The sequence below is a fragment of the Camelina sativa genome, chromosome 14 (assembly GCF_030686135.1).
Source record: "Camelina sativa cultivar CO46 ecotype springtype chromosome 14, ASM3068613v1".
Classification (NCBI taxonomy): Eukaryota; Viridiplantae; Streptophyta; class Magnoliopsida; order Brassicales; family Brassicaceae; genus Camelina; species Camelina sativa.
The window spans coordinates 7,033,654-7,060,257 of NC_141893.1; the positions used below are offsets into that span (position 1 = coordinate 7,033,654).

The 26,604-nt window shown below is 36.6% G+C and overlaps 6 protein-coding genes, 1 non-coding gene and 1 pseudogene across 22 annotated transcripts; 5 read left to right on the plus strand and 3 right to left on the minus strand.

Moving 5' to 3' along the window:
- The first annotated feature begins 428 nt into the window (after nucleotides 1–428).
- On the plus strand, nucleotides 429–1,647 carry LOC104740329 (mediator of RNA polymerase II transcription subunit 22b-like; annotated as a pseudogene). The gene is made up of 3 exons (XR_015580926.1): nucleotides 429–659; nucleotides 819–884; nucleotides 1,280–1,647. The product of XR_015580926.1 is annotated as a mediator of RNA polymerase II transcription subunit 22b-like (transcript).
- Nucleotides 1,648–1,886: 239 nt separating this feature from the next.
- LOC104740330 (serine/threonine-protein kinase RHS3) lies at nucleotides 1,887–4,032 on the plus strand. Its single transcript, XM_010460882.2, has 3 exons — nucleotides 1,887–2,024; nucleotides 2,274–2,887; nucleotides 2,976–4,032. Exons 1-3 carry the CDS (start codon nucleotides 1,986–1,988, stop codon nucleotides 3,829–3,831), a joined length of 1,509 nt encoding a protein of 502 aa, XP_010459184.1. The 5' UTR covers nucleotides 1,887–1,985; the 3' UTR covers nucleotides 3,832–4,032.
- Nucleotides 4,033–4,136: 104 nt separating this feature from the next.
- Nucleotides 4,137–5,787, plus strand: LOC104740331 (tRNA (mnm(5)s(2)U34)-methyltransferase, chloroplastic). 15 transcript variants are annotated; one of them, XR_015580921.1, is made up of 6 exons: nucleotides 4,137–4,402; nucleotides 4,487–4,568; nucleotides 4,803–4,992; nucleotides 5,075–5,163; nucleotides 5,258–5,441; nucleotides 5,579–5,787. XR_015580921.1 is itself a non-coding variant. In XM_010460883.3 (6 exons), the coding sequence occupies exons 1-6, from the start codon at nucleotides 4,201–4,203 to the stop codon at nucleotides 5,709–5,711; spliced, it is 837 nt and encodes a 278-aa protein (XP_010459185.1). In that variant the 5' UTR covers nucleotides 4,137–4,200; the 3' UTR covers nucleotides 5,712–5,787. The 15 variants fall into 15 exon arrangements, 2 of the variants coding, with proteins under 2 accessions (XP_010459185.1, XP_010459187.1); XR_015580919.1 differs by having other exon boundaries at nucleotides 5,286–5,441; XR_015580920.1 differs by having other exon boundaries at nucleotides 5,075–5,156; nucleotides 5,286–5,441.
- Nucleotides 5,788–5,887: 100 nt separating this feature from the next.
- Nucleotides 5,888–5,960, minus strand: TRNAR-CCG (transfer RNA arginine (anticodon CCG)). Its single transcript has one exon. It is a non-coding gene; the product is annotated as a tRNA-Arg (tRNA).
- Nucleotides 5,961–6,119: 159 nt separating this feature from the next.
- Nucleotides 6,120–9,248, minus strand: LOC104740332 (thiosulfate/3-mercaptopyruvate sulfurtransferase 2). Its single transcript, XM_010460886.3, has 12 exons — nucleotides 9,035–9,248; nucleotides 8,451–8,639; nucleotides 8,270–8,329; nucleotides 8,047–8,109; nucleotides 7,664–7,788; nucleotides 7,401–7,563; nucleotides 7,226–7,285; nucleotides 6,924–6,982; nucleotides 6,756–6,837; nucleotides 6,610–6,673; nucleotides 6,478–6,545; nucleotides 6,120–6,392 (listed from the first exon to the last, which is right to left on the minus strand). The coding sequence occupies exons 1-12, from the start codon at nucleotides 9,137–9,139 to the stop codon at nucleotides 6,291–6,293; spliced, it is 1,140 nt and encodes a 379-aa protein (XP_010459188.1). The 5' UTR covers nucleotides 9,140–9,248; the 3' UTR covers nucleotides 6,120–6,290.
- A 115-nt stretch (nucleotides 9,249–9,363) lies between these two features.
- On the plus strand, nucleotides 9,364–12,370 carry LOC104740333 (proteasome subunit alpha type-2-A). The gene is made up of 12 exons (XM_010460888.3): nucleotides 9,364–9,531; nucleotides 9,765–9,831; nucleotides 9,935–10,011; nucleotides 10,103–10,167; nucleotides 10,354–10,400; nucleotides 10,501–10,576; nucleotides 10,715–10,782; nucleotides 11,038–11,107; nucleotides 11,386–11,471; nucleotides 11,654–11,716; nucleotides 11,992–12,057; nucleotides 12,157–12,370. The coding sequence occupies exons 2-12, from the start codon at nucleotides 9,791–9,793 to the stop codon at nucleotides 12,203–12,205; spliced, it is 708 nt and encodes a 235-aa protein (XP_010459190.1). The 5' UTR covers nucleotides 9,364–9,531; nucleotides 9,765–9,790; the 3' UTR covers nucleotides 12,206–12,370.
- Nucleotides 12,371–12,459: 89 nt separating this feature from the next.
- On the minus strand, nucleotides 12,460–16,148 carry LOC104743341 (putative pentatricopeptide repeat-containing protein At3g13770, mitochondrial). The gene has a single exon (XM_019235736.2). It carries the CDS (start codon nucleotides 15,470–15,472, stop codon nucleotides 12,659–12,661), a length of 2,814 nt encoding a protein of 937 aa, XP_019091281.2. The 5' UTR covers nucleotides 15,473–16,148; the 3' UTR covers nucleotides 12,460–12,658.
- Nucleotides 16,149–24,864: 8,716 nt separating this feature from the next.
- Nucleotides 24,865–26,109, plus strand: LOC104740334 (uncharacterized). The gene is made up of 2 exons (XM_010460889.3): nucleotides 24,865–25,277; nucleotides 25,432–26,109. Exons 1-2 carry the CDS (start codon nucleotides 25,050–25,052, stop codon nucleotides 25,918–25,920), a joined length of 717 nt encoding a protein of 238 aa, XP_010459191.1. The 5' UTR covers nucleotides 24,865–25,049; the 3' UTR covers nucleotides 25,921–26,109.
- Nucleotides 26,110–26,604: the final 495 nt, after the last annotated feature.

A 26,604-nucleotide genomic window follows, 5' to 3' on the forward strand; every position in this document is an offset into this window, starting at 1 on the left:
ATTTAAAGTCAATAATTCAATTCCATGTTTAGGAAACTAAGTTTATGCTCATTTTAATATTGAGTCAATTTTTGGATTAGCTAGTTAGTTGTTAACTTAATTGTTAACTTGTGTATGGAATATAATGCATAAGTACAGTATTTGTCTAAGACTAACAATTTGAGAATGCCCTAAGTATTAGACAGACTGTGTTACAAGGACTTGTTAGAAAGACACTCTGATCTCGAGGCTGATATGTGAAGGAAGCTTGTCGAAATCACACACTAATTTCCTAGCTTATATACACTATTTTCTTTATGTTTTGCAGTTTTGCTTTACCACAAAACAAACTCAAAAAACTATCGGAATAATGTATAAGCCCAATAGTTAAGGCGGCCCAATAATACTTTCAGGCCTCTTTTAATTTATTGCTTTTGTTCGTACTAAAACGTGCATAGCTTCCTTTTCTTTTGTTTCTCACCAGTGGTGATGATATGATCAAAGGCGGTGGTTACGGTGGCGGTTACGGTGGCGGTATGGCCGGATACTGTGGAGGAAGCGGACCAACGGCCGCAGCAGCCGTCGCTGCATTACAGAAGCAAAAGGCGTTGTTACAGAGAGTAGAGACTGACATCACATCCGTCGTCTATAACTTCACTCAAATCGTCAATGTCTCGAGGGTTTGTGATTTGATTTCGATTTTTTTTTTTTACTTATTAGATCAGAATTCAATCGCTGGAGCATAGATTTCGATTGGAGATCTGCTTTACAAAAAAAAAAAACTTTAGATTTTTCGTTCTCAGTTCATTGAAGGTGAAGGAACGTTTTGGTTTATGTAGGTGAATGTTCCACCGGTGAAGAACTCTCAATAAGCACACGTGATGGAGACGCGAGCGTCAAGATTGGTGAAATTTGATGTCTTTTAACTTAGGAAGATGCAATTAGGTTTAAGGTTAAAAGGTAGTATTTGGGATTTGAAGCTCACAGGTGCAAAAATGTTAGAATCCAGAGCTTACATGTCACGAATGAGTCTCCAAAATCTAATCTTAGTTTTGGTTTCCAACTAAGTTTGTATAAAAATTGATGTCAACTTAGAAAGATGCAATTAGGGTTTAAGGTTTAATGCTGCAGTATTTGGGATCTAAAGCTCACAGATGCAAAAATGTTTGAATCCAGAGCTCACATTTCACTAATAGGTCTCCAAAATCTAATCTTAGTTTTTAGTTTTGGTTTTGGTAGCTTATTATGTATTGCCATCATTTGTTTATTAACTGAGTTCTTTTACTAATGATGATGGCAGGTTCAAGCAGCTGATTCTCTTTTAAACCTCGTATCGGAACTGAAGCAAACAGCAATTTTATCAGGATTTGCATCACTAAACGATCATGTAGAACAAAGTATTGAAGAGTTTGATCAAGAGGCAGAGAAGGCTAATCGATTGTTGGCTATAATAGCCGATGCTGCATCTGCCAGTCTTAAAGAGCTCGAGTCTCACTATTACTCTTCTGCTCAGAGATTGACTCTAGACATATAAAGGGGTTTCTGTATCTAATCCGGGAAAAATAGCAATTGTAAGATGATCTTCTAATTTCTCTCTAGCCAAATCTTTGTAGGCTTCTTTGTCTCTGAACAAAATGTGATATAAATGGGCATTTAACTTTGAACCTACAAGTGTTTTTTAATCCAAGAGACATTTTCTTCCCTGCACCATCTCCATAAGTTATGGACCATAACCCACTTCCTCAGCAATTCATAAAATACTTGTCTCCACTCGTTAATTTTCACTTCTTAATTCCCAATAATATAATGTACGACGTGCACACCTATCTTGGTAGGCACTAGGCAGATGAAGCGTTGTTATATTCGTGACAACAAGTAATGTCGAAATTTGATTGATAAAAAACATAGTCAACTCGACATTGATGCTTTAAGACAAGATTCTTGTTTTCTTTCTTCTTCTGTACGTGGAAAAGAGGACACTCTTGATCTAGCTTTACTCGCCGGCGATGTTATTGAAACCCGGGAATAAGCTTGTCTCGCCAGAGGTAAAATTTTAGTTAAACATCTATAATTCTCCTCTCTTTGGATAAAGAAAGTGTTTAGCATATACCTATTTAGATAAGGGTTAGGAATATATTGTACTTATCTAGTTATCTTGAACCGTGTATATATATATATATATATATGTTTCGGAATTGTGACGGTGTGACCTAATAACACAATATATACAAAGTTTTTCCTATATTCATTCTACTTTACAGAACCCTATGAAATCGTCTTATGTTCGTCTGCAGAAGAGTCATCATCCTGACTCTGCCTCATGCTCATCAAACCATAAATCTCAACAACGACAACCACGTAAAGATAAGCAGAAGCAAATTGATCAAAACACAAAGAAGATTGAAGAAGATGTAACAACAACAGAGCCGAATCCATTCGTCAGCAATCACAACAGTAACATGATCTCGCGAAGCAACAGCATCGGAAGCACATCCACTGATAATTCCTCTAAGCCTCACACAGGAGGAGATATTAGGTGGGACGCAGTGAACTCCCTTAAATCGAGAGGAATAAAGCTGGGAATCAACGACTTTCGCGTTTTGAAGCGGCTAGGTTATGGAGATATAGGAAGTGTTTATCTTGTTGAACTCAAAGGAGCAAATCCTACGACGTATTTCGCGATGAAAGTAATGGATAAGGCTTCTCTTGTGAGCAGGAACAAGCTGTTGAGAGCGCAGACGGAGAGAGAGATCTTGTCTCAGCTTGATCATCCTTTCTTGCCGACTCTTTACGCTCACTTCGAGACTGATAAATTCTATTGCTTGGTCATGGAGTTTTGTAGCGGTGGCAATCTCTATTCCTTGAGACAGAAGCAACCTACCAAGTGTTTCACAGAAGATGCTGCAAGGTTAGTATACAAAACAGAGTATAGAAACAGAGAGAAAACATTAATTAACTAACATTTAAGAGTTTGGTTTTGTTGCTTATAATTACAGGTTCTTTGCATCAGAAGTGTTATTAGCATTAGAGTATCTACACATGCTCGGAATCGTATACCGAGATCTAAAGCCAGAGAACGTTCTTGTTCGTGACGACGGTCACATTATGCTCTCCGATTTCGACTTATCCCTCCGTTGTTCAGTCAACCCAACACTTGTCAAATCTTTCAACGGAGGAGGAACCACCGGAATCATTGACAACGATGCGGCGGTCCAAGGATGTTACCAACCATCCACATTCTTCCCAAGAATGCGCCAATCCTCGAAGAAAAACCGAAAATCCAAATCCGATTTCGATGGATCATTACCAGAACTCATGGCAGAGCCGACAGACGTGAAGTCAATGTCTTTTGTCGGAACTCACGAGTATTTAGCGCCGGAGATTATCAAAAACGAAGGCCACGGGAGCGCTGTAGATTGGTGGACGTTCGGTATCTTCATCTACGAGCTTCTCCACGGAGCGACACCTTTTAAAGGACAAGGAAACAAAGCTACGCTTTACAATGTAATAGGACAACCTCTGAGATTCCCTGAATATTCTCAGGTGAGTTCTACGGCGAAGGATTTGATCAAAGGTTTGTTGGTAAAAGAACCGCAAAACAGAATCGCGTATAAGCGAGGTGCAACAGAGATCAAACAACACCCGTTCTTTGAAGGAGTGAACTGGGCGTTGATCCGTGGAGAAACACCGCCGCATATGCCGGAGCCGGTGGATTTCTCGTGCTATATGAAGAAAGAGAAGGAGTCTTTGCCAGAGTTTACGGACGTGGCCGCTGAAGTTAAGAAGAGCAAGATGTGTAATGAAGCTAAGAGCGGTAGTGATCCTGATTACATTGTTTTTGAGTATTTCTAATCACGTTTAATACTTCTGAATCTTTTTCTTTCCGCTTTTAGAATTCTATGGTTTGTGTACCCTATTTTTTTCTATTCCAAATGTCATTTTTTTTTTTTTTTTTTAATCGATTTTTGTATCTTTTCTTTTTGGATAGTTCAGATTTGGATATAGGAACCTGATCAAATACATCACAACAAAATAGAATTTGCTTGCTTCATTTGTAGTGCGGAACGACGTCGCGTTTCATTTTCGTTTTTTTTTTAGAATATAATTTTTGGGCCAGAGATAAAGCCCACTATTTAATTTTCTTAGGAAAATATAATATACTTTTTTTTAGTGCAAGTGAAAAAAATTTGGTAGCAGAGCGATCGAAGCTTTTGTTGTCTAATGGCGGCTGGGTTCTTTAAAGCAGAGATGTCAATGTTATCCTCTACGTTGGCGCGCTCATACTCGATTCCCTTCCGCAAAACACTAATGTCCTTCGATTTTCAAATTGCAATGCGACGAAACCCTTTTATCAGAATTCGATGTTCTCGTGTAGCTGCTTTCAGCTCGTCTCCTTCGCATTCACCAAACTTTCCAATTCCAGGTAAAATATTTGATACCCGAAACTGATTTCAGAAATCGAGCAGCTACATAGCTTTACGGATCGTGATTAGCGCGTAAAGTTCAGTCTTTTGTTCGTCTTCAGGGCTAGAGGATGTTTTTGTTGGTTATCTCTTTGGGAAGAAGAAGGCAACAGAAGTAGCTCATATGTGAGTACTTTTAAGCTCAGAAACCTTGAACTAATCCTGTCTTCACATTTAAAGCTTTCGTATTTTTGATGTCAGTTAGTAGCTCTAACCTTGGAGCTTTAGCAATTCCATTAGAAAAGCTGTCTCTGGATTAAAGAATGAATCTTTGGATCTTAGTGTTAAGGATAATGTTGAATGCTTGAAAGCTGCATTAAATAATTTCTTATAATATAACTGGTGATTGTTACCTTTCAGTGTGTGGGAGAAGGTAATAAAAAAGGGGGATATGGTCATTGATGCTACATGCGGAAACGGGAATGATACTTTAGCAATGTTGAAGATGGTTATGGATGATTCTGGTGGTTATGTTTATGCAATGGACATTCAAAAAGATGCCATTGAGAGCACTTCCTCTTTGCTGGATCAAACCCTTGGTTCAAAAGAGGTTAGATGATTACCGAAGCTTGTTTCAATTGCGGGGTGTATGGTTCTTACTAATATCGAGCCTTGTTCCATTTCTGCTGAAGTAATGTAGAAGGACTGCGTCAAACTCTTTAACATCTGTCATAGTAAAATGGAAGAGATTGTCCCTCAAAACTCCCGTGTGAGGTCCAATGTAAATTTGGTGACCTGATAGAACATTTTTTTGATGAATCCCCCCATCAACAATTTCCTCGCTTTATGGGTTTGGTTGGTACGCTGCTTGACAGGTCGAATTTTTTTGCTGATGATCTTTAGGATGGTTGCATTCAATCTCGGGTATCTTCCAGGTGGCAACAAGTCAATAATCACGGTCTCAGATACAACATTATTGGCATTGAAGGCTTCTGAGAGAATCTTAATGCGTGGTGGCCTCATCAGCTTGGTTGTTTACATTGGCCATCCTGGTGGAAGGTAAACAACTAATAAGTAACTCTGCGGGCACAAGATTTCTCTGATGATCTAATGAGACGAAATTTGTAGTTTTGTAACATAGTTTGATGATGATCCATTCTTCTTGTTATGAATTTGTTTGTCACTTTGTTGTTCAGGGAAGAGTTAGAAGTGGTAGAAGCTTTTGGGTCGAGTTTACCCGTCAGTGATTGGGTCTGCTGCAAATTTCAAATGCTGAACCGACCGTTAGCTCCGGTTCTTGTTTTCATGTTCAAAAGAGAACTAAAATGATTATTCAGATCCACAGAAGCTTTGTATGATAATGATATGTTTTTTTATTCTTAAATTTGAGTGATCATTTTGTTGATATGTCAATCTATTTTACCTTCGTTTTTGCCATCTTCAAAATCTGTTTATGGGAAAGTGAAAACGATGAGGAAAAAGAAAAATGCAAAAACAAAAAAAAACGACCACGGTGGGACTCGAACCCACAATCTCCCGCTCCGGAGGCGAGCGCCTTATCCATTAGGCCACGCGGTCCTTTTGGCAGTAAGCTACACTTAGATTAATATAACTTATAATATAATTTAGATTTTTATTTCTTATAATAATATTATTCAATCCGTAGTCCCCACAACTAGCAAAGCTGAAATTTCATTAACCGTGTGACAAGAAGAACATAGGGAGGATATATAGTAATTTTTCTGGTTGTTCAAAGGAATTCTTATTAATCTTCACACAGATGAATCCAAACTCAATAATCCTCAAGTATAGATACAACCCCTTAATTCTTGGCTAAACTTTAGCACAGAAAGTAGAGTGAACCAAGCTAGGCTTGTGACTGATCGTGTAGCTTCTTCTTGGACTTATTCATGAAGAAGAACCCACCATGGGCAAGGTTGATTCGGTTGCCCATTCAGTCCAAGACCCATCATAGATCGGGACATCGGCTTTACCCAAACGATGAAATCCCTGACGAGTAAAAAAGGAGTAATCAGTCTCAGATTTTTATCATATCATAGTAAATGAGTAAATTCTAACATCATCATTTTGTTACCAATGCCAAAATACAAGCTGTCACACCGGTTCCACATGAGGCCATGATTGGACTGTCCAGTGAAATGCCTGTAGATAAACGGTTAAGTAATCGCTTAAAACAGCTGGCTTAGGTAATGGATTTTTATTTTACCTTCTTGTTCAAACCTCTTCTTAAGCTCCTCCGCTGGTAACAGTGTTTGAGAGGAATCAAACATCTGCATAAAGAAATATATTATCATTTTCTATGGTGTCAAAACAAATATAACGGCAAGTCCTTCAAGTTAGACGGTGGCTTACGTCGGGAAAAGGGACACACTTGCTACCAGGTATATGACCACTCGGTATTCCCTTGCGAGGTTCTGGAGCAGTACCGTCAAATCTGTCAAAACAGAGTAATTCTATATCAAATGCTATAAGCAGAACCAACATACTATATAGTGAAACTACAATGACTTGGAAACATACCTAGCTTTTGCACGCGCATCTATGTGCTGATAAGTCTTATCCTCCATGTTTTCCTTTACCTGTCAATTATCCAATTAGCTTTGGTAATCTTACTAGCGAACTATCTACAGACTTTAAACCTATTTATGACAGAAGTGGCATCTTTGAAAATAAACTAGTCTATTACTAGGCTCCTCCGCTTCAATACCACCAAGGATTTGATTTGCGGAACAATAAGTTCATTTGCGGAAAAAATGAATTGAATAGCACCATCTCAAGTTCATCAAATTTCAAAGAAAAAAATCTGTTTAGGAAACGCTAACCTGATCAAGTCCCCATACAAGATGCGACTGGAACTTCGTCTGAAAAGTTATTGGAGTAATCTGTGCAACCAGCAAAGATGTGGATAAACCATAAGTAGCAGGTAAACCAACTGACTATGCAATAAAAAGATACATGCAGATTGGCAAAAACTTTTCTATGAATGAATAAACTCACTGTTTGTCCTTGATAGATTTTCTCTACAGCGTCATTTGCTAGACTGGCTTTCAAAATGGCATCACTTGAGGCACTGGATTCAACGTCATAACCTGAAGCACGCCACTTTGGCAAGCCTCCATCAAGTACCCATACTTTTTCATGTCCAAAGACTCTAAACATCCTGTTTTAAGTTTTAACAAAAGGCGTACATATTAATTTGATAAAGAAAACATATTTAGCAAAGATTAACAAAGCTCAGGGACATGAGACCCATAACTCACCACCATACACGAGCTGCACTAAAGAGCCCCTTTCCATCATATACAACCACGCCATCTTTGTTCTCGATTCCAAGAGCAGAACAGCCAGCAGCGAAAGCTTCCTCAGATGGTAGCATGTGTGGTAACTGACATAAGAAGGCACATAGACACTCACAATAAGTAGGCTTGTCAAGGGGAAATTTTCTCAATATTTACATTCGAATAACACAGCATAGACTCTAGGTTTTGTTGCTAGAGAAACAACAATATCCTCGAAATGGCTACTATGAGGGGGTACTGACTGATAAGATCTCACTTATACATAAAAGTGATGGCAGTAAATCAATAAGTTAGAAATAAACAATAACATCTTCTCTAAAGAAAAAGGGGGCAGGGATTCTCACAGTTGTTTTTCGATCTGATATTCCATCCAAATCAAAGAAGAGAGCACCTGGAATATGAGCAACCTGTAGAAGAGGATAACATACAAGGCAATCAACAAAAAAAGCCGTATACTAACTCTAATGCAGAGTTGTCCTTTCCATACAAAACTTTCATAGTGCTCATCCAGAACAACGGCTTAAAGCTTGTTTACTTAGTAATCTACAAAAGTGTACATATTCTCACTTGATACTCTTGGACTGGATTTCTTTGCTCATGTGGCATGTACCATGAGGCATCCAAAACCTGACCAGGAAACAAACAAGTTACATAAGAATCATGGCGGAAAAAGTCTTGACGAAGTCTACAGTCACAACAAGTGCAAAATCTGAGATTAAAAATTCAACACAGCAAGAATGGCGGTTACCTTTAAATCAGCCCCTCTAAGATTAGCATGGAGCCAATCAACAGACACAACAGGTTCATTGGAAGATACGGATGATGTGGCGTAATTAGCTTTTGGCTCAGTTCCAGTAGAAGCCATAACTCGACTAACGTGAGTAGATGATTTACAAGTTGAATAGGCAGAGTGTAACTGTGAGCTGAATGCTTTCTTCTGCAATAATCATTACAAAACGCCACACAAGGATTCAGCTCAACCAAAGTAAAAAAAAATATATTAATACTAAAGTTCAGAATTATCCAAAAATTGATAAAAAAAATAAGACGGCATAACAAAAAAAAAAAGTCCAAACTTTGGTTACAACAATTCCACAAAGTGAAAGAAAAAACACGAATTCGAGTCATTAAACACAGACATCATCGGATAATCTATTCTACACAATTAACTACAACTCCCTATGTGAAACTCGAAAGCCCACTACTAGTACTAGTAGCCAATACAAGACTAAACCGATGAAGGAAGGATCAGAGACCAGAAGTGAGAACAACGATCAATGGAAAACGTAAGCTGAGAGAGAAGGATGGAAAATCAAATTGATAACAACTTACGGTTAGAAAGGTTGCAAATTTAGGGGTCCTCTGCGGAGATAGAGAAGGATTAAAGAGGCAGCGACGAGCAACCAATAAAGATCTTGAGTAAAGGGTCGAAGCCATATATATCACCTCGAAAATACCATCTACTGTATAGATAACACGTTGCTGAGTTTTACTGTTCAGAAGATTCCCCAAGCTCGCAACTTCGTTCTTAACGATGCTGCTTGTACTCCCCACCACTGATCAGGACTAAAGACTGTGTTTAGTACTTTGGTTACAGAAAATCGCGTTTGCGTTCTCTTTATCAAACGCTTGCGTTTTAAGTATAAAACGCAGTCGTTTTGGCGTTACTTCCTCATTCTTCTTCCAAAAGAAAAGAAAAATAAAAAATCGTAAAATCTCACTCCAACCTTCTCTGCACGAAACCTAAAAGCTTATTTATTTTCAGCTCTCTCTCTCTCTCTCTGCAACTTATCGCTCCGTCGATCTCGATTCTCAAGCTCAAGCTCAAGGTAAGCTAGTCTCTTTACAGTTGTAGTTCCTGTTTGCGGATTCGTATCGATCTCAAAAGTCCCATTCTATTATTTTCGAGTCTGATGTGAGTATCTTTAGGTAACGAGACCTGAATCGTTTGATCCCGGTGACTTTGAAACCCTAATTTTCGTGGGGGTTAAGAATCACGAGTCCAATTTTTCTGAAATTGTTTGCAATAAATTGATCTCACTCTTCTGTGTGTTGTTCACAGCTTTTCGCGGATTTGATTAAGGAGCTATGGGGGATAGTCAGTACTCATTTTCACTCACCACTTTCAGGTACCAACTTAGTAGTTTAATCATTCAAGTTCGTGTCTTCCGAGCTTTTTTGTGTTAGTTTTTGCTGTGACTAATTTGTGCTGTGGCTATGAATGAAACACAGCCCATCTGGGAAGCTGGTTCAGATAGAGCATGCCCTTACTGCTGTTGGATCAGGCCAAACATCTTTGGGGATTAAAGGTTTGACTATGACATGATGAAGTGCTTATTGATCTAAGAAAGTTTTTAGTTTTCTTCTGATGACTGTTTTTTTTTTTTTTTTTTACTGCAGCTTCCAATGGAGTTGTCATTGCAACCGAAAAGAAATTGCCTTCTATTCTGGTTGATGAAGCATCTGTAAGTTGATAATCTTCCTACCTAATTATTATATGGTAGACTAACTTGCCTGTGGGAATTAAGAGGAGTGGATCATTTTTTTAAAAATTAAGTTTTTTTTGTATTGTTGCCTGATTGTCATGCTTTCTTAGATTGCGTAATCCAGTCAATATTTCTGACGTTAGTTTTCTCTTCTGCCTGTTTCAGGTTCAAAAAATTCAGCACTTGACTCCTAATATTGGAGTTGTTTACAGGTTTTTCTCCTCGCCTATCTTAAGCTTTTTATATGTTATTATTGGTTTTTGATTTTATAGCTTGGCTACTAACTTTTTTCTTGCATTTTCTTCTATGAAGTGGCATGGGTCCTGATTTTCGAGTTCTTGTTAGGAAGAGTAGGAAACAGGCTGAGCAATATCTCCGTCTTTACAAAGTAATCCTATCTCTCTTTTCCTCAAAGTTTCTAGTATTTCTTGCCAATGTGATATGGTTTCAGTTATTTTCTTCCGTGAATGCTTATTTCCCTATCAATTCAGTTGCTTTATCATCTAAGGAAGCTTTCTTGTTGCAGGAACCCATCCCTGTTACCCAACTTGTAAGGGAAACCGCTACTGTTATGCAAGAGTTTACTCAATCGGGGTAAGTGTTATATTTACTTTTGAACTGTTAATACAACCTCATATGTCATATGTTTACTTCTTCCCATATTCCCAGTATGTTTGAATTGAACTGAATTATTTTCTCAGAAAAAGCAACTGTCGAGTGCGTAGCTTTGCACTTGCAGTTTGAGATTTGATCAATGACTTGGCGTGAAATAATGCTGTTTTAGCAAATTTGTACCCACCATATATCCTGTTTCTAATTTCTTTTTTTTTTACCTTCTCTTGTTAACAGTGGTGTTAGACCTTTCGGAGTTTCCCTGCTTGTGGCTGGATATGATGACAAGGGTCCACAACTGTATCAGGTATTTCGTCCTCAGTACATCTGTCAGTTATATTGAGAACAGTCGAGTCTTGCAATCTTCATACCTCAATTTCCGTTCTTTTCAGTGCTGAAAAACTGAACTTAGAGAAACTTGTAGCTTTGTAAATTGCCTTTTGGCATTATCCTGTTACGATAATTACCACCTTATATTTCTCTCTAAACCGAAATACCATATATCTTGAGATTATAACCTGAGAATTAAACTTTGCTTTCCTTACTCAGGGTCTAATTCTTCTATACTTTTTGTTCTTATGCTAGGTGGATCCATCTGGCTCTTATTTCTCTTGGAAAGCTTCAGCCATGGGAAAGAACGTTTCTAACGCAAAAACATTCCTTGAGAAAAGGTAATAGTGTTTACTATTTGTTGATATCCAAAGATGGTAGATACGTGAAACATTCTATAACCAGTTAACTAATCTTAAAATTTTACTTTTATTAGTCAAATTTCGTTAGTTTGGCTCCTGTCGTAACAGGAAAGCACTCCTCTTTCGCTGACCAACCTTAACCAACCACAAATTTCTTGCAGGTACACAGAAGACATGGAACTTGATGATGCCATTCACACAGCGATATTGACATTGAAAGAAGGGTAAGTATAGATCTTTGAATTCATGATCACTAATCATTCATTAGTAGAAAGAAACTAGTATTGTGCCTGTGGAATTACCAAACCCATAGCACTGTCGTTTATAATGAAAGCACAGGGTTAAAAGCACTTGTATTCTTGTAGTAAACCTTCAGCTATTTCTGATGATGGTGTACACGCACACACGCACACACGCACACAATACATGTGTAGCTATAAGCTTTTTACACTGCCAACAAGCCTTCACCTCATTTGTTTTTTGCTTTTGCTTTTGGTAGCTTTGAGGGAGAGATCTCAAGCAAAAATATTGAAATTGGCAAAATCGGTGCTGACAAAGTTTTCAGGTACCCATTTTGTTTAAAATCAAGAATCTTTATTGCCGCTGGTGATGTTTAAATAGAATGTGCTTGATACTCAATTGTTCTTTTTTGGGATTAATGCAGGGTACTAACACCAGCGGAGATCGATGATTACCTTGCTGAAGTCGAGTAACTTCCCGCATAGTCTAGCAATGGACCTGATTTTCGTGGCATTTGCTGAGTCTTAAGTTGTCATTTTCTGTAAAACTTTGGATCTTTAAATAGTATGTTGCTGAACTCAAGCTGAGTGTCTTTCTTATGTTTCAATAACTAATGAAATCTGTTTTTTCTTCTTTCACTCAGTGAAGGTTTTTAGAGAAATATTTTCAATTAGTCTTATCGTATCAGTCAATGAATTGGTCGCATGGCAACTTTTTCACCTCCAAATCGAGAAACCAATTCTATTCCATTCCTTACAACACAGTTGACTGTCTACAAACAAAATTAGGCATCCCTTTGAGGAAAAATTCCAATTTCACAGAGCAATGTAACAAAACTATTGAAACCCAAAACCGTATCCAAAGAATCCTATAATGAAACTGTCAGCTAGCTGCTGTACAGCGTAGTAATCGAGCTTCCTCTTCTTTCACCAATAATCCCTACAAGAACATAAACCACTCTCAAAATGGTGAAACCTATACTGATCTCTCAACACGATTCTACGTCCGATGACTCTACTAACAAACTTGTACACAGAGTGACAATCACTGCATATGCGAAGGTTCTTAAAGATTCTAAGTGTGGAACCTTCAGGAGTAGTCATCAACGCATAAGCTAGAGCGAGTCTTTCGCTGTGATTCCAAAGATTGTGCTCTTTCTGTTCTTCATCTGTGTCTTGTAGAGCCTGACTAGTATCTGCGACATATCCAGATTCTTTGATCAGCTTCTTGATGTCTTCTAGCTTCGCGTATATCTCCAATGTTTGCGGATGAGTTCTGTCTCCAATACCAAACGAACTCACTCTGTCTTTTAGCTTTACCCAACTGCAAGCTTGTTTCTTCGTGATGTTCTTGAAACCCATTTGCTTTCTCACATTCTCCACGTCTTCCCATCTACCTGTTGTTGCAAACATATTTGAGGACAAGACATAAACAGAATCATCCTCTGGTTCTAGCTTCGAGAGATTTTCTGCTGCTTTTCTTCCGCGGTCTAAATCCCCATAAATTTTGCAGGAGGCTAACAGACTACGCCACACGAGGTCGTTTGGTTTCATTGGCATTTTAGATATAAAGCTTTCTGCTTCAGCTAACCTCCCTGATCTTCCAAGAAGATCAATTACACAGATGCAATGTTCAATCGCCGGTTTTAAACCGAAATCTCTAGCAATCATGTCATAATACGCAAGGCCTTGGTTTACTAACCCTCCGTGGCTGCACGCTGTAAGAAGAGAGACAAATGTGACATGACCCGGCTTGATTCCCATTTCAAGCATCCCATGGAAAGTCTCACAAACTTCCTCAAAGCACCCATGTCTCCCAAAAGCTGATATTAATATGTTCCACGAAGGGAGTGATCGATTGACTGATGGAGGAAGTATTTTCACAACTTCCCCTATTTCCCCGCATTTGCTATACATGTCTGCAGCAGCGTTAAAGATAAAGCAATCTTGTTCAAACCCGAGTTTTACAGCTAAACCATGAAGTTGTTGTCCTTCTTCTAGGACCGCTAGCTTCGCAGCAGCAGAAAGTCCCTCAGAGAAACTAAACTGGTCTAGACTCAAACCAAATCTTCTCATCTTTGATACAAGTTTTAGCACCTCTTCTCCATTACCATGATGAGCATTTGCCGCAAGCATAGCATTCCACGTGATGATATTCCTATTATCTAATCCATTAAATAGGTCCTGACTCGAGCTTAAATCACCACATTTTGCATACATAGTGAGAAGCGAGTTTTTCACGTGTTCATCCGATTCAAATCCAGCATAAACTATATATGCGTGTAATGGCTTCCCCCGTTCAAGCAAATCACCGGGCATTAAACAAGCACCAAGAACACTTACCACTGTGATATAATTTGCAGGAACACCTTCCAACCTCATAGTTCGAAAAGCGGCTAGTGCCTTGTCGGGGTCTTCACTCTCAGCATAGCCACCAATAAGAGCATTCCAAGCTACTTCATCTCGTCTAGGCATATGTAGGAGTACCCGTCTGGATTCACTCATCTCGCCTATCTTTCCGTACATAGAAACCAATGCATTACCAATAATCTGATTTTCAAATAAACCGGTGACCACTACAAGCCCATGAAGGATCCTGCCCTTATCGAGAAATTCAGGACTAAAGCAAGCAGCCAATGCGCTTGTAAAACTCACATAGTTCAGTGATTTTCTAGTTCTTATCATTGAACAAAGAAGTCCTAAAGCATCTAAGCTCCTCCCATCCTCGACAAAACAAGCCATCAAAGAGTTCCATGAGATCAGATCTTTAGTGGGCATTAGTTGGAACACCAACTCTGCCTCTTCTGATCTTCCAGCGCCTGCGTACATTCTCAAAAGAGTATTGCACACACAAACAACCGAACTGAATCCCATTTTAACCACCAAACCATGAATTCCTCTACCCCATTTTTGGTGATCTACATGACCCAAAACTGATAACAGAGTACACACAGTGGTGGAGTTCACTTCATCATGAAAGCGACGCATTGAATTGAAAATCCTAAATGATTCCTCGAGATGCCCATTTTGTGCATATGCCGCAGTAATTGAATTCCATGAAATAGTGTCATGTTCGGACATTTGATCAAAAATGTAATTTGCATAGTCTACATGTCCCAGATTACCAAACATTGATATGAGAGAATTCTCCACAGCCAGCTTACTCTCCAGTCCCGATTTGATAACCACTCCGACAAGTTGACGACCCAAGGATTGATCTTTAAGCAATCCGCAGGAACTGATTACCAAAGACATGGAATTCTCATTACACCCAACGCCTTCTCCTCTCATACCTTTAAAGATATCAATGACTTCCTCTGGCTCACCCTTATCCGAGTAACCAACCATCAGTGAAGTCCAAGACACCACGTTTCGGTCAGGCATCTCCTCAAAGACTTTTCTCGAACACGAAACCAATCCATAAACCCCATAGAGATGCAAAATAGCTGTACTCACATAAACGTCAGACAGCAAACCAGACTTAGCCACAAAGCCGTGAACTTGAACGCCTTCTCTGAACATAGAACCTGACCGACCACAAGCTGTTACTAAACTAGCAATCACAAAGCTACTTGGCTTAACTCCAATATCACACATCTTCCGGAAAAAACCCATTCCTTCCAAATACAATCCAACACGGACTAGTCCCGACATCATGGTATTCCAAGAAACTTCATTTCTCACAGGCATTTCATCGAACAGGTAACGTGCAGGTTTAACTCGACCAAACTTCATATACATATAAATCAAAGTGTTGGTGTGCAGAACACTCAGACGAACCAATCCCTTGACACAAAGCGCATGGACAGCTCTTCCCGTAGATTCTCTACTGATTTGAGAGAAACCAATTTGATCGAAACAAGATAATTCCGGGTTCCAATGGTCTGAGAGCGAGAAACATCCTCTCAATCTGGTAACTTTTTTTACTTCTTCTTCTTCTGCTTCCACCCTTTCCAAACATTGCAATGTCGAGAATCGTCGCGTCTTCGAATGGCGGAAGACAAACCCACTAAGCAAACGAGTTTCGCCGCCCTGAAAAGACAGGACTTTGCGTCCCAAGCTGGCCAGCTCTTATTCGTCGGTGTTTCTCACCGGTAGTTCCCGGAAAAGATCAACGATTTTAAGGAAACCTAAAAAATAAAACTGCTCTTTTGAGGAAAACAAAACCAAACCGGAGATGCATTATTACCAGAAACCGGTATGTACCGGTTTATAATAGAAACTAGAAAATCATAATTTCGATATGAGTCCCGTACTAATTCTTTTGTTTCGTATTTTACCCCAACTGTTTTTTTAAACCCTTCACTGTGCTCGATGGAGAGGGTTTTGATTGATTGCAAAGTCAGCTGAGAAATTCTTTAGGTGGCTCACTCGCTACGACAAATGTAAGAAGAAGAAAAAATTTCTCAGCTTTTTTTCGGGTAAGTTCTCTGAATCGTTTGTATTCTTACTTCACCTTGGCACATGGTTGTAAAATTCAGACGTAGCGTAAGTGAATTTAACTTCTACAGAAACAAACAAATTATAATAATGAAAACGGTTCCTTTAAAATTCAGCATTTGCAATTTGCAGCTGTGCGAATGAGTCAATCCATGATTGAAAGTGAAATTTCTAATCTATTCTAAAAAAAAGGACTTGTGAGTTGTGACTTCTTTGGTTTGTTCGTATTTAGAAAATTCTTAGCTGTTGAATCAATTTTTGGAAGAGAATAACAACTGAACTTTCTCATCTCTAACAATTTTTAGAAGGACCAAGTAACTATCGGAATACCAACACAACCTAAGGAAAACCAGCAATGAAGAATGGAAATCCCACGTTTTAAGCTCAGCTGTCATTGCTTTACATTATCCTCTATGGTAGAAAGAATTATCTTTGTAAGTGCAATTGGAGATAGCGAGATACCATCATGAAACCGCCGATTTCTCTCTCGCATTTTGTAAGTTAAATGGTGTTGACTTGTACATTTTTTTACTACTTTAACTTCTTTTTTTTCTTTGACTACTTCAACTTTAATTTACACTCAATTTTTTTGGCCATATATATTAACCTAAATTCTAAAGATACAACGACACTATTAATAAATTTTACTTACGTCTATAGAATCATAACGGAATCGATCGCAGTTTGTTTTCACCTCCCATATATAGGGAGTTGATGAGTTTAAGCAATTAAGCTTCTATATTAATAGGATGATCTATATTCATAGAACAATACCAAACAAGATATGACGATCGAAACTCATGCTTCCATTAAATCATGTGTGTTGAATAATTGACATCGATGTTATTTTCGCTACATAAATTTATAACTCAATTACCAGAAACAACGACAACAGGTTTTGTTCTCACATGCATCATGCATGTCCTGTACCTGTATAATTTTGTCTTTAAACTTAATTTATTTAACCAAAAACTTAATTAATGTTGATGGATCAATCCTGTAATCCAATAATTTGTCTTTAGTTTGTGACGAAGTTATAAATAGTATTATTTTTACGAAAACAGCATTATAGATTTACAGTGCATGATGCATATATCTCTAATAAAGTTATAATATAGGTTTCTTTTATTTGGTGAACAACTTACGAAAAATGTTATTTTAACTTCAAACCAATTAGGTCCATGCCACCGGATATAAATAAAGGTTTTAGTAAACGAGGTTGAAAAAAGTGAAAGAAAGTTGAAATATCCCAATCGATGGCGAAAAAATAAACTGGAATTTGCATGACGAAAGCACACGTGTTGCTATAGGCATGCCTCTTTTTCTAGTCTTCGATTTTGTTCGGCCGCCCGTTTTCTTAAGGAATAAAATACCAAAAGCACAACGAAATGAATCGTGTAGTAATAGCAGTAAACTTTTTTGTTGGGTTAATTAAGGTGTGACTCAGTAATCCGCGTTCGCTTTCAGTATAGTACCGCTAACCAGCAACAAGGAATCTCGAACGTTTTTATAATAATGAAAATGGTTTCTAAGGCAATCTCTTACCGCAAAAGGGTAGACTACGACATTGTAAAATTGTGGTACACCAATGAATTCTATGTCAACTGAGTTTTGGAATAGTGGTGGGGTTAGATCTTTCTAAGAAAATGGGGAGTCTGATTTTTCCTAGCTCAGCAAACTATTCATTCATTTTGTAATTGTTATCTGATCACACCGTTTATATGGGGGAGATTAGATATATTGGATGCACGCATGCACCAACTATATGTTTTTCTATTGATCGCAACTCCAGTTTTTTTAATTATTTTTATATTTATAACAGATTAAATACTACAGTTGATAATTTAAAAGTGCTGCATATGTAGAGGATGTTCTAGTTTGGTGAGATCGTACTGTTTTTTGTCTATAAAATTATGTGTTTATTAATGTAAAGAGGATGGATTCGTTTGGTGAGACACTAATTAACGTTCGGTCGTAGCAGTTAAACAAGATTTTGTTTGCCTAACAAAATAGGTTTTTTTTTTTTTTTTTTTTTTTTGCGAAAACAGGAGAGAGATATTTTCTTGCCCTATGTACCATAAAATTTTCAGAAACGCATAGATAACTCACTAAGTCATTCAACGTCAAAATCATATTTACTGACTTTTGTTTTTAACAATGATCTATAATAGAACAAGTTAAAGTGTGTTCACATCAGAAACCAACTACAAACTATTTGAATGATAAATTATAGACTATTTGCTTTTACCAAAAAAAAAAATATAGACTATTTGAAATTTTAATAATACGCAAAGAATGCATGCACGCATTGTTTGATATATTTTTGGCACGTCGCATTCAGTCTTATAATTTTAAAATATTTTAAGAAATAAATATATTACAAGTTACACAAAAATGTAGTTGATTGTAATGGATGTGCATTTTCATGTTTTGGATTTTCTGAGTTTATAAAGGACAACTTACAACTCAACAATAAATATGTAATGATAATACATGTATATTATACATCTAGCAAAGTGATTAATTCAGGATCTCTTAAGAAAATATAAATTTATAATTAGATTATGTGTCATGTCTTCCTTGGTTAATTATATATGATTGAATAAAAATATAGTACATGATGAAGATGATTAAAATTACCTAATCATCACATGAAGATGTTCTATAACTTGGAACACAAAATGATGGAACAATTATAAAGTAACCCCAATAGGGGAACCTAATCTTGGAAGATATATATATATATATATATATATATATATAAAATATATATTTTAAAGTTATAGGAGTTGGTTGGTAGAAAAATTTACTTAATAGTGATGCTTTTTTCATGAGTCATGACTACCTAACTAATCACTCGTATGGTCCAAACTGAGGAATCATAATTTTTTATATCATTAATTCATAAATGCATAGATTAAGTACATGGTGGGAGTCGTCCGTAAATGGAGTAAAAAAAAACCTCTCTGTTTCGACCCAAGTTCGCCCTAGCCGCCAGAAAATTCATCTCCTCCGCTTGCTCTCTCCGGTGACCGGCGCTCTTCGCCGTAACTGTGAGAGGGCCCCCCATGCTCTACTGTTAGATGTTTTGCTTTCCTTTGTGTTGTCTTGGCTAGATCTGGTGGATTGATGAGGTTGTTAGTACGCTCAACAAGTGAGATGGTCTTCACAGTGAGGCTGGTTCGGCGGTCTTTTGAGCGTTGTTCTTCCTCCCCCAGCGATTTCAAGAGAATTCTTCTTCGCCTTCGTTAGATCCGGTGCTGTCCCGATCTGAAAGGTGATGCTTTTCGTTTATGTGCCTTGGGTTCTTGTTAGCTCCGGTTTGAGTAAGCTATCCTCGTCCTTCTCCTGCATCCTTTAGCTACTGTTAGGTGTTTAGTATGGGTTGCAGTTGTGTTGGGCCTTCGTTTAGGGAGCCTTTGGTTGATTCATGTCCTGATTTGTGGTTGGTTTGAGGAAGCGGTGGGAGCAGTCTTCTCTGTGAGGGTTTCTGATTACAAGTAAAGATGATGATGCCGGATTTTAGATCAACGGTTGGTTTGAAGAATAATTGCCATTGTAGTTTGCTTGTTCCTGTCTCAGAGCTTGTTGCTGGTCTTGTGCGTATCTTTGTTACTAAGCCGCAGGTGTGGAATGGCTGAATATCCGTCCAGCTATTGCCTTTCTCCCAGTCCTTGTCTCTTTGTTTCAGTCTTTGGCGCATTAATATTTGACGCATTAAATAGTATCTCAAGATAATAAAAACACATTGTGCGGGTTAAATAATTATTTATATGAGTAACAATTTAATAAAAACTTGCACCCACTTAAACAGAGAAATGCTTTGTCATTATTATTTAAATATGGTGTAATGCAATAGAAAAGCACTTGCTGAAAACTACAATGACGTTTGCTACAATGACGTTTGCTGAATACAATGACGTTTTTTGTAGTTCTATATATGTATACTATATGGGCTTAAGATATGCCTGCTATATGGGCCTTTTTAGTAATCTTTTCTGCTGTCTCGTGTGCTAGTCAACTCTAAACCCGGCCCTCGAGAACTATAAGTGGTTTCAGGCGATGTTAATTACTAGTGGTGGCGACGGCGCATAATGCGACTGACGGTTGTGTTTTGTGATAAATAATAATACAAGCAGTACTGAACTACTGATTAATCTTTTATATACTACTTTTGATTAATCTCTTATATACTATAGTTACATGAAAAGCTAAAATATGAATAATACTCCTGGTTCTTTTACGTTATCCCTGGTTCACAATATTTGATATTAAAAAATATAATAAGACTAACACCTGTCTAGCAATTTTACAAAAAACATCAAATATTGACTGTACAAATGGCCAAATGCACAATAACATCTTTATCAATTATTTATACCTGTTTAACAACCTTTAAACACTTAGTACTCTGTTAAGTTGATGAGACAAGTATTTTCTAGTATATCTTTATCCTTGTTTGATAACTTTAAAGGTTTAAGACATTCTTGACTGTACATTTGGCCACAGGCTGCTAGCAACTTATTGTGCATTGCAAGCAAATATAACAAATAAATATTGGATATAAAATTCTAAAATTTTACAAAAGCGAAAACCCTAAAATCGCCGTGAGAGAGAGCCGCCGTCAACTTCGATCCGCCTCTTCGGTTGCCCTTCCGGCGCTGGAGAGGGCTCCGTCCCGAGTAGTTTTCTTCTTTTTGTAGTTCCTTTTCAGTCTTCCGCCTCTTACTCTGTTGTCGCCGTCGGTTGGGTGCATCTCGAAGGTGGTGGATCCGGCGATTCCTCGGTGTGTGAAGCGAAGATCCGTTGGGTGGAGGTCGCCGGTGAAGGCTCTGATGCAGATGTTGGAGAACAGCGTCGACTCTTAGTCAGTAGTAGCTTCGGCCTCCTCTGTGTTAGTATTTGTTTTCGTGTCATTAGGTCAATTTAGGTGGTTTAAGAGATGATTTCACTCTGAGTCGTGGAGTGTTATCTATCTCATTGTGGTTAAAAAATGCAATGGTTCTCGATTGGATAGCGTTGGATCCGCCTTGTGTTCCAGGGTTGTATTTGATCAACCATTGCATTTGTTTTGATTCAAGTCTATGGAAATGAATGTAACGTGTGTTTGATTTGGTTGTAACTTTGATTTGGTGAATGAAAAGTTGATGTTTGAATAAAAAAAACAAATAAATATTGAAAAAGTTAGTCGGTGGTGGTGTAAAATCCGATCTCAGACTGCTGCAACTTCCTTTATGGCCTCGGAATTTAAGGTTTTCAGATGCATTTTTTTTAACAATTAGAGTTAACTTTCTTAAAATATTATCATTGCATATAAAAGGTGAATGCCATTAAATTTCCGTATTAAAAATCCTTACCGATCTCGCATTAAAATGCATTCAAATCCCAAGACTAGTCTCGCTACCATTAATAAATATATGTCCAATTTAATTCCTACTATTATTATATGGGTCTCCCTATATACATTTAGGGCTAGCCGTCTTAGTTAGGACTTAGGAGTACCTTCCATAATTTCTGCTAGAAAAAAAGGGACTAAATTAATTTATAAGTTATTTGGTGAATACTTTATCTGTTCCAACCAACTACTCCCAATGAATATTACTCATTTTAAAAATAATAAAGATAATTAGAAACAAAATAAGCCCTAAATATTTGTAACATGCGTAATATATTCAAAAATCAAGCACCTATAGTGTGCATCTATATAAGGTCCCTTCTTGAGGAAAACTGATACTGCTAGAATTAATACTAGTAAAAGGAAAGGTACGTGCATGTAGTTTGAACAGTCTCTGTGTGTATGTTGAAAATTAAAGAGCTTTTAATTTGTGCTGGTGTCGTGAGAATGTCGTCCGTGAGCATCATCACTTCCTCACCTTTTACTTGTATTAAATAAAAAATAAATTTCAGATTTATCGTAACGTTTTCAACGTTATTATTTAAAGCTCTTCAATGCATACACTTTCCTCTTTTCCCCTAGAAACTCCATTTAACTAGTTGTCCCACCAATATATATATACATACGTTTTTTTTGTAATTTTATTTTGATGAAATTGCAAATAGCCCATATACTTATGCATTTGGTGGCAGAGTAATTAGCACTTCGATATCGTTATTTTCCTTTTATCATCAATGACAGTAGATAGACCTATGTGTTGTTTCTTCCAATGTAAAGAAGGACCGTCATTAATTCCGTTTGCTTGCTGAGCACATTTTCCGGTATAAAAAAAAAGGAAGAAGAGAAGATAAAGCAAATACACTAGCTAGTACATATTTTAAGGACTACTTTATTAACCTCCCATATGGAATACAAATGATACGTGCCTAATTATTGTGTCAAACAAAAGAACGGTTTAAAAAAACTAAAAATCAAAAGTTCGATAATTTGGATTAGTTGGATGAGCGGAAAAGTTCGTTGCCACCTCCGACGGCAAACCACGTCATACATGGGCACGAGCTCGTGTAATAATCTAACCTTCTCTTTAAATTTGAATAATAATTTAGTAGTTTGAGTTGGTGTCAAAATATAACTACAAATAATACTCCTTCCATTTTATAATATAACGTTTTCAAATTTCTAACCAACTTTTCAATTAATTTCATATTTTGTAATATATAGTCTTGTTTATGATTGGTTAAATTTTTTTAAAATAGTTATTTTTTAATAATATGCGTGTTTTAACTAAAACATCATATATTTTGAAAAGGAGGGAATAGTATATATTATTATTTCTTCTATTTCCCAATATATAGTTTTGGTACATTTCATACAAATTCAAAGAATGCAAGTTAATGATTTAAATTAAATGAAAGTAGCTTTCAAGTCAAAAATAAATTAGTAATTTAATTAAAAATATCACATTAAAAGTAAAACGTTATTTTTGTAGAACAAAAACAAAATTCCTAAACGATACTTTTTATAAAATGGAAAGAGTATTAAAATATCATTTTAATTATATCCATTTATTACAGACAAAAAAAAACATAAATGATACCTTTCTAGATTGTAAAAAAAAACACAACAGTGTAAAGTTTTTTTTCTAACGTCTTACAACGGTTACTAATTTTAATATATTTTCTAAATTGAACATATATATATATATATATATATATCAAATGATACTTGTGAAGATAGTTTATTCAAACTAAAATAAAATATAAAGTACTTGAATTCTTTAACTCCAAATTATAAAATGTTCAAGTTGAAACAAAAAAAACAAAACCCAAATAGAGATGTCATGTGAAGTCTAATAAATCTTATCGAATAAAAATAATTTGTAACAAGATTTCATGCAGAAGAGTCAAAATTCTAAACTCGAAATCATCAGTTTTAGTTTTGTAAACTTAAATTTTTTAATTTCTATTAAAGTATAAACAAAATGGTAGAATTCCTTAATTTCAAAAGAATTAGTCTTTTTTTTTTTTTTTTTGTGCAAACAAGAGTTAGTCTATTCTGATGAAAATATATCTTTATAAAACTATTTCATTGTATTTCAACACCAATTCACCATAGTTGAATATAGGTATCCAACAACAAAAAGAATATAGGTAGGGAAGGTTGATATTATAAGGGACTAAATGAATATACTCCATCCGTTTCAAAATATAAGATGTTTTAGAGAAGATTTTTGTTTCATAATATAGGATATTTTCAATTTTCTATGCAACTTTTAGATTAGTTTAATATTTTATATTATGCAATATTATTTTTGATTGGTTGAACTTGTTAAAAGTAAAGACTTCTTAATTTGTATGATTTAGTTAAAACATCTTATATTTTGAAACGGAAGCAATATCAGTAATATATGTCTAATTTGAAACCTTCCGTTATAATAAGATTTCGAAAAGTCAAGATTTATAAATATAGGCAATATAGATTGGTCATGACTAGCTATACTAATGATGGATTACTCAAAATATAACATTCGTACCACCAATACCTACTTCATTTAAATATCTTTGACGTGCCAAATACAAAAGAGGACGAACTGCATTAAATACGTAATTCATCAATGCGTAATTAATTGGAAGTTTGAAAGTATTCCATAAAAACGTTTTGAAAACATGATTACAAGTGTAAGTAGAGAAGAGTTAGGAGGGGCAAAATATGTAATTTAATTGAATAGAGAAGCTGAATCTACTTGTAGTTTCCATGCATTTAATGCATTTTTTGTTTTAATTTTCTTTCTTCGCATTTATTACACTTCGTGTCTGCTTCCTTCTTGAATTCCTCCATCCACACATTTTTCTTGGCCTTTTGGCAAAATAAAGTTCTAAGTAATTTTTTTAACCAAGAACTTGTAATGTAAAGTTTGAATTTATAGATGAAATAACAAGAAAAGAGAGCTTGATCTATAAAGTACTGAACTATACAACCTTTGGAATGGCAAACAGCAATATAGCATTATGGGTTTGATACTTTGATGGTTTCTACTTAGCCTTCCCCACTAAGGCATGAATGGTTTCAATCCCCAATTTCTAAATGTAGGATTTGAAAGAAAAAAAAATGAAATGATTCTACAACTGCAAAAAATACAAAAATTAACATGAAATTAAACTTTAACGGTAGTACAACACATTAATAAATTTTTGCATGCAAATACTGAATATTAAAATTACTAGAATTTTGTAGAATAAATGAAACAAAATCAATTGGCTATAAATTTACTATAACCGTCCTCTCATTAAACACATGAGACTCTTTTTTTGTTTCTTAATAATTTGGCCCCATCTATATAACTCTCTCTGCCTAACCAAAGAGACCCCATTACTGACCTCCCTCTCTCTCTCTCTCTCTCTCTCTCTCTCTCTCTCTCTCTCTCTCTCTCTCTCTCTCTTTTGCTTTGCTCTCTCTCTCTCACACTTTCTCTGCTTTTCTGGTATGACTGCTGACGTGAGCTCTCTCGTACGGATACTGAGTAGGTACAAAGACGATCGAACGGCGGCAAAAGATTCAACCGGACCGAGATCAACGGTTGCGCTCATGACACGCGATCTCCTCGGAGGCAGCAGTTGTGGGGGACGAGTAGAAGGAGGAGAGGATAAGTCCCTGGAGCTTGACCTTGACCTCCAAGTCCCTAACGGTTGGGAAAAACGTCTTGACTTGAAGGTTTCCTCTCCGTATTTCTCTTCCTTGATTCTTGTGATTATTTTTCTTTTTCCCGAGAAAATCTTTAAAGTAAGAAACAGAACGAAACAGAGTCGAAAAAGAAACGAATTTTTTTCAGGTGGGTTGCTGCTAACATTGTGAATTTTTTGAACAGTCAGGGAAAGTTTATCTGCAACAATGCAATCGAACATGCTCGTCTTCATCGACACATCATCATCAACAGACAGCTCCGAGGTTTCAAGATTTAAATTTCCCGCCGACCCCCGGTAAATCTACGGCGAAACCATTGTTAAGCCTCTTCGACGACGACGCAAGCCTCGAACTGAAGCTAGTCCCTTCTTCTCTCTCTCCTCCTCCTCCTCCTCCGTCTCTCTCGTATCTATCGAGTGTTTGCACGCTCGACAAAGTGAAAACGGCTTTGGAGCGGGTGGAGAATAATATAAAGAAACGCCAATCGCCAGAAGAAGACAGCGTTTGCGATCAAACCGCTTCGGACGCGGCGTCTCAGGTGGCGGCTGGGTGCCCAGAGTGCTTATCGTACGTTTTGGTGGCCAAGAACAATCCGAAATGCCCGAGGTGTCACTCGTTTGTTCCTTTGCCTGCTATGAAGAAGCCTAAGATTGATCTCAACATATCGATTTGAAAAAAAAAACTCTGGTGGGTAACAATTGAATGGTTCTTATTTTTAGGTTCGATTTCTGTAAATGATAGATTAATCAGAGGGTTTCATTGGAAAGAAATTGAATGCGAAAATAGGAAGATATGAGGGTTTTTTTTGTTGTTGTTGTCTATATTGGATTTTCTGATAAATATTTTTATCTTATTTTAAAAAGATACTCTAAAGTCTAAAGTAAAGACCAAAGAGGTAACAAAAAAAAAAAGTTTTAAGTCTAATGGATGAGTACAATTATATGGTCAATAGTTTTAATTACATTTAATTTTCAACTACTCCTAATTATTCCGCAACCCAGTGCTTCTCTTAGTCTAAGGAGATAACTCCAAGTCACGGTTTAGTTCGAAATTAGTTGAAGAAATTTGTAAGTTACATAAGTTACATTATACAGACTATTTTACCCCTTACTAATATATTATTTATTTTTTTCTATTGGTCAATACATTAAATTCGTAGGAATAAAATTGAAAAATTTACCAAACATCTACATTGGAAATATAAAATAACACTTATTTTGTAACAAAATTTTCAGTTTAAAATGACACTTAATATGAAACAGAGGGAGTATTATTATATATACTCCTTGTTTCGAAATATCACTAGAAGTCACATATACATAAGTTACATGACACTTAGGCCATGAATGGAAGCATA

Excerpts from the sequence above, each read along its gene's own strand:
- LOC104740330 (XM_010460882.2), top strand. The coding sequence starts at position 1,986 with ATGTTATTGAAACCCGGGAATAAGCTTGTCTCGCCAGAG. Across the intron at positions 2,025-2,273 it reads ATAAGCTTGTCTCGCCAGAG|AAGAGTCATCATCCTGACTC; the intron begins GTAAAATTTTAG and ends GTTCGTCTGCAG. Across the intron at positions 2,888-2,975 it reads TTCACAGAAGATGCTGCAAG|GTTCTTTGCATCAGAAGTGT; the intron begins GTTAGTATACAA and ends TTATAATTACAG.
- LOC104740331 (XM_010460883.3), top strand. The coding sequence starts at position 4,201 with ATGGCGGCTGGGTTCTTTAAAGCAGAGATGTCAATGTTATCCTCTACG. Across the intron at positions 4,993-5,082 it reads AAACCCTTGGTTCAAAAGAG|AAGGACTGCGTCAAACTCTT; the intron begins GTTAGATGATTA and ends GAAGTAATGTAG. Across the intron at positions 5,157-5,285 it reads CCTCAAAACTCCCGTGTGAG|GATGGTTGCATTCAATCTCG; the intron begins GTCCAATGTAAA and ends GATGATCTTTAG.
- LOC104740332 (XM_010460886.3), bottom strand. The coding sequence starts at position 9,139 with ATGGCTTCGACCCTTTACTCAAGATCTTTATTGGTTGCTCGTCGCTGC. Across the intron at positions 6,838-6,923 it reads GATGCGCGTGCAAAAGCTAG|ATTTGACGGTACTGCTCCAG; the intron begins GTATGTTTCCAA and ends CTGTTTTGACAG. Across the intron at positions 6,674-6,755 it reads AGTGTGTCCCTTTTCCCGAC|ATGTTTGATTCCTCTCAAAC; the intron begins GTAAGCCACCGT and ends TTCTTTATGCAG.
- LOC104740333 (XM_010460888.3), top strand. The coding sequence starts at position 9,791 with ATGGGGGATAGTCAGTACTCATTTTCACTCACCACTTTCAG. Across the intron at positions 10,401-10,500 it reads AATATTGGAGTTGTTTACAG|TGGCATGGGTCCTGATTTTC; the intron begins GTTTTTCTCCTC and ends TCTTCTATGAAG. Across the intron at positions 11,108-11,385 it reads AGGGTCCACAACTGTATCAG|GTGGATCCATCTGGCTCTTA; the intron begins GTATTTCGTCCT and ends TTCTTATGCTAG.
- LOC104743341 (XM_019235736.2), bottom strand. The coding sequence starts at position 15,472 with ATGTATATGAAGTTTGGTCGAGTTAAACCTGCACGTTACCTGTTCGAT.
- LOC104740334 (XM_010460889.3), top strand. The coding sequence starts at position 25,050 with ATGACTGCTGACGTGAGCTCTCTCGTACGGATACTGAGTAGGTACAAA. Across the intron at positions 25,278-25,431 it reads AAAAACGTCTTGACTTGAAG|TCAGGGAAAGTTTATCTGCA; the intron begins GTTTCCTCTCCG and ends TTTTTTGAACAG.